General features: G+C 36.7%; 1 protein-coding gene across 2 annotated transcripts in view; it reads left to right on the forward strand.

Moving 5' to 3' along the window:
• Positions 1 to 3,721, forward strand: part of LOC106867621 (AP-4 complex subunit epsilon-1) — a 38,902-nt gene that overhangs the window by 5,661 nt on the left and 29,520 nt on the right. For both annotated transcript variants that reach the window (XM_014912543.2, XM_014912544.2), the window contains exons 4-5: positions 1,209 to 1,282; positions 2,927 to 3,048. In XM_014912543.2, coding sequence (XP_014768029.1) covers positions 1,209 to 1,282; positions 2,927 to 3,048 — 196 coding nt within the window. The remainder of the gene's footprint in view (positions 1 to 1,208; positions 1,283 to 2,926; positions 3,049 to 3,721) is intronic.

Raw genomic sequence — 3,721 nt, forward strand, 5'->3', positions numbered from 1 at the left:
CAAATGAATCACCAAAATTGGCCTTTCATTATTTATAATCTGTACCTGTTTGTTTGGTTACGAAATAAGATACACAAAAACGTGTTTCTGAATTACGTGTATTTACTTTATATACATATGAGTTGAAAACTTTCTTCTAGCATTCCACTTAATATCTATGTTCCATGCTGGCATGGATTGGAGAGTTATTAATGTAGAAATATGGTATCGTAGCTACTAACGGTTGAGGGTTGCGTAGTCTAGACGGCGTTTTTAGATTTCATTATTCTCTTTAACCCGGGCAACGCCGGGTGTTTCTGCTAGTATATATATATATATATATGTTACATATTATATACATATTCTATATATGTATATATATATATGTTATATACATATTATATATATGTATATAATATTATATACACATTTATATATTCATATAATATATATATATTTATATATATAGTAAATCCCAAAAAGAACAAGCACAAAAAACACAACACGAGGACGTGGTACATGTAAAGTATTAGAAGACCTTCAGGGAAGGAAAGAAAGATGGTTTAATATATATATATGCACACATCATAATTATGTATACATATATATAATTACTAACCCATAGGTGCAGGAGTGGCTGTGTGGTAAGAAGCTTGCTTCCCAGCCACATGGTTCCAGGTTCAGTCCCACTGCATGGCTCCTTGAGCAACTGTCTTCTACTATAACCTCGAGCCAACCAAAGCCTTGTGAGTGGATTTGATAGACAGAAACTGAAAGAAGCCCGTCGTATATATATCATCATCATCATCATCATCGTTTAACATCCGCTTTCCATGCTAGCATGGGTTGGACGATTTGATTGAGGACTGGTGAAACCGGATGGCAACACCAGGCTCCAATCTAATTTGGCAGAGTTTCTATAGCTGGATGCCCTTCCTAACGCCATATATATATATATATATATATATATATATATATATATATATATATATATATAGGGGGAAAGTAAGAAGTAAAATAAGTGAAAATGCACGTTGGAAAACAAAAAAACGTAACCACACAAGTATGCCTGCCCTTTCACTAGTATAAATGTATTATGCTAAATCTAAACCTGTGTAGGTGAAGCCTTCTTTAAACTTGATGACAAATGATGATTGCATATTATCTAACGTTTTGTACAGTAACATTACTTCTCTGAACCTAACTTGATTTCTCTTCAATATTTCCAGGTTATCTCTCCTGTGGTATTTTGTTACATGAAGATCATGAGCTAATAGTCTTACTTGTTAACACAATATTGAAGGTAAGTTATGAAAGGTCTATCAATTCTTTCTTTACAAGTTTGATAGCAAAATTTGGTGTGTGTTCAACCTCAGCAGATTGATTGTCGATCTTTGTCATAAATATATATTTTATTAACTAGATGCGCATGAAGCAGTGTTGAATGAAATATACATGTATACAGTCATATTTAACATATTCAGTCATAAAACTCTCTCTCCGTCAGATAAATGGCTCTGCTCAATATGTAGGAAAGGAGTTGGAAGAAATTCCATTTTCTTTACCCAGTGTAAAAAGTCTGGTGCAGGCTTCTGCCTGGTCAGCTCTTGTCAAACTGTCCCACCCATGCCAGCATGGAAGGCTGATGTTAAACGATGATGATGATGATATTCAGGCATAGGAAGACTTGCCACTGAGAAAATTCTCCTTCTATATGATATGTGTGAAAACAGCATTGAGGTATGAATGACATTATTGGACTGTAGAATGCATGCATTTCTGCATCCTGACATTTCATCAGTTTTGGACACTGAGTTAGTCATTCATAGCCCTCTAAAAACAAATGTTCTTATATACAAAAGCAGCATGTAATACATTTGCTGATGTATGCAAAGCTTGGTTAAGTTGGAATTAATTAACTAGAAGTACATGAAGCAGCATTGAATAAAATATATTCACAAGCATCATCATTGTTGTTTAACGTCTGCTTTCCATGCTGGCATGGGTTGGACGGTTTGACTGAGGACTAGTGAGCCAGAAGGCTGCACCAGGTTCAATCTGATCTGGCAAAGTTTCTACAGCTGGATGCCCTTCCTAACGCCAACCACTCCGAGAGTGTAGTGGGTGCTTTTATGTGCCACTGGCACGAGGGCGAGTCAGGCAGTTCTGGCAACGATCACGCTCAAAATGCTACTTTTTATGTGCCACCAGCACAGGAGCCAATCTGTAGCCCTGGCAATGATCACGCTCGGATTTACTTTTAACGTTCTACTGGCACAAGTGCTAATCAGCTGTGTAGCTTCCCTTCAGCAAGAAAACTGGTCTGTTTTGGCCCATTCTCTCTCACTTTAACACTTCATCCCATAACATCTCCCTCTCTACTGTAACCCCATTCAGTTGAATGAGATGTTAGTTTTGCAAGATGCATGGCAACCTCATTAATGATGGTGCCATGAAAAAAGCACATGGTACATGCTGTAATGTGACTGACATTAGGAAGAGTATCCAGGAATAGAAACCATGCCTAAATAGATACTGGAGCACGGTGCTGTCTTCTGACTTACTGGATCCTGTCAAATCATCCATCCCACACCTGCTTTGGAAATGAATTTTAAATAAAACCATCATCATTTAACGTCCATTTTCCATATGATTTGATGATTGGTTTGGATGGTTCAACAGTGGGTGGCAAGCCAACCATTTTACAGAGTGAACTGCTTTTTATGTAGCACCAGCAGCAGTGAGGTCTCCAAAACAAGACCCCTGGATTAGTATTGAGGGACATGAATAGGTGTATTGCAACGGAAGAGAAACATGGCTGCCTGGAGTAGAAGGAGAGAGAGAGAGGAAAGAGATAATGTGAAGATGTGACATTTCTACTTTGATTATACATTTGTTGTTTGCAATTAGTTTTGATTTGATTTGTTTAATTTCGTTTGGTTTTCAGGATCTCCGTAGTACCAATATTCTAGACAATTGCATTGCATTGTCTGCTGCTAGTTCTCTTGTTAATGCAGAGATGATTCCTGTTGTGTTACCTTTGGTTGAAGAAAAGCTTCGACATTCGAGGTAAATATCTATTTTGAAAGCATATTCCCAAGAGTAATTTTGCTAAGGAAGATAACTTTCAATCACTTTTATGAAATTTAATTTTTATTCTCTTTCAACTCTCTGAATCTTAAATGGAAGATTTTATTTCCCAATGTTTTGATGGAATAACTGTTTTTATTTTCCTAATGATACCAAAACGGTTTGGTTCACTTAATAGATCATATGCATAGGATGACTGTGTGGTTAAGAAGTTTGGTTCACAACCATATGGTTTGGGTTCAGTCCCACTGCCTGGCACTTGGGGCAAGCATATTGTACTATAACTCCAGATCAACTAAAGTTTTGTCAGTGGATTTGGTAGAAAGAAACCGGAGGAAACCTATGATATTCGTGTGTGTGTGTTCTTGTCATTACATTGTATGATTGCTGTAAATGAGTGTCACTATCATACAAATGAGTGTCCCTTGTTTCCAATCTCCAATGAAAATATATTTGATCATGGGGAAATATTATCCCACTTGGAAACCACTGAAGGTGGGTAACAGGAAAGGACATCTGACCAAAGAAAATCTTCTTCAATTCAGTCATGGAAAAGTGGACATTAAAGTGATGATGATAAGGAGATTATTTTTCTGGAAAACTGGGGACAAACACAAAGACATACACACCTACATACATATAATATATATAT

Source organism: Octopus bimaculoides, chromosome 9 (genome assembly GCF_001194135.2).
Source record: "Octopus bimaculoides isolate UCB-OBI-ISO-001 chromosome 9, ASM119413v2, whole genome shotgun sequence".
Classification (NCBI taxonomy): domain Eukaryota; kingdom Metazoa; phylum Mollusca; class Cephalopoda; order Octopoda; family Octopodidae; genus Octopus; species Octopus bimaculoides.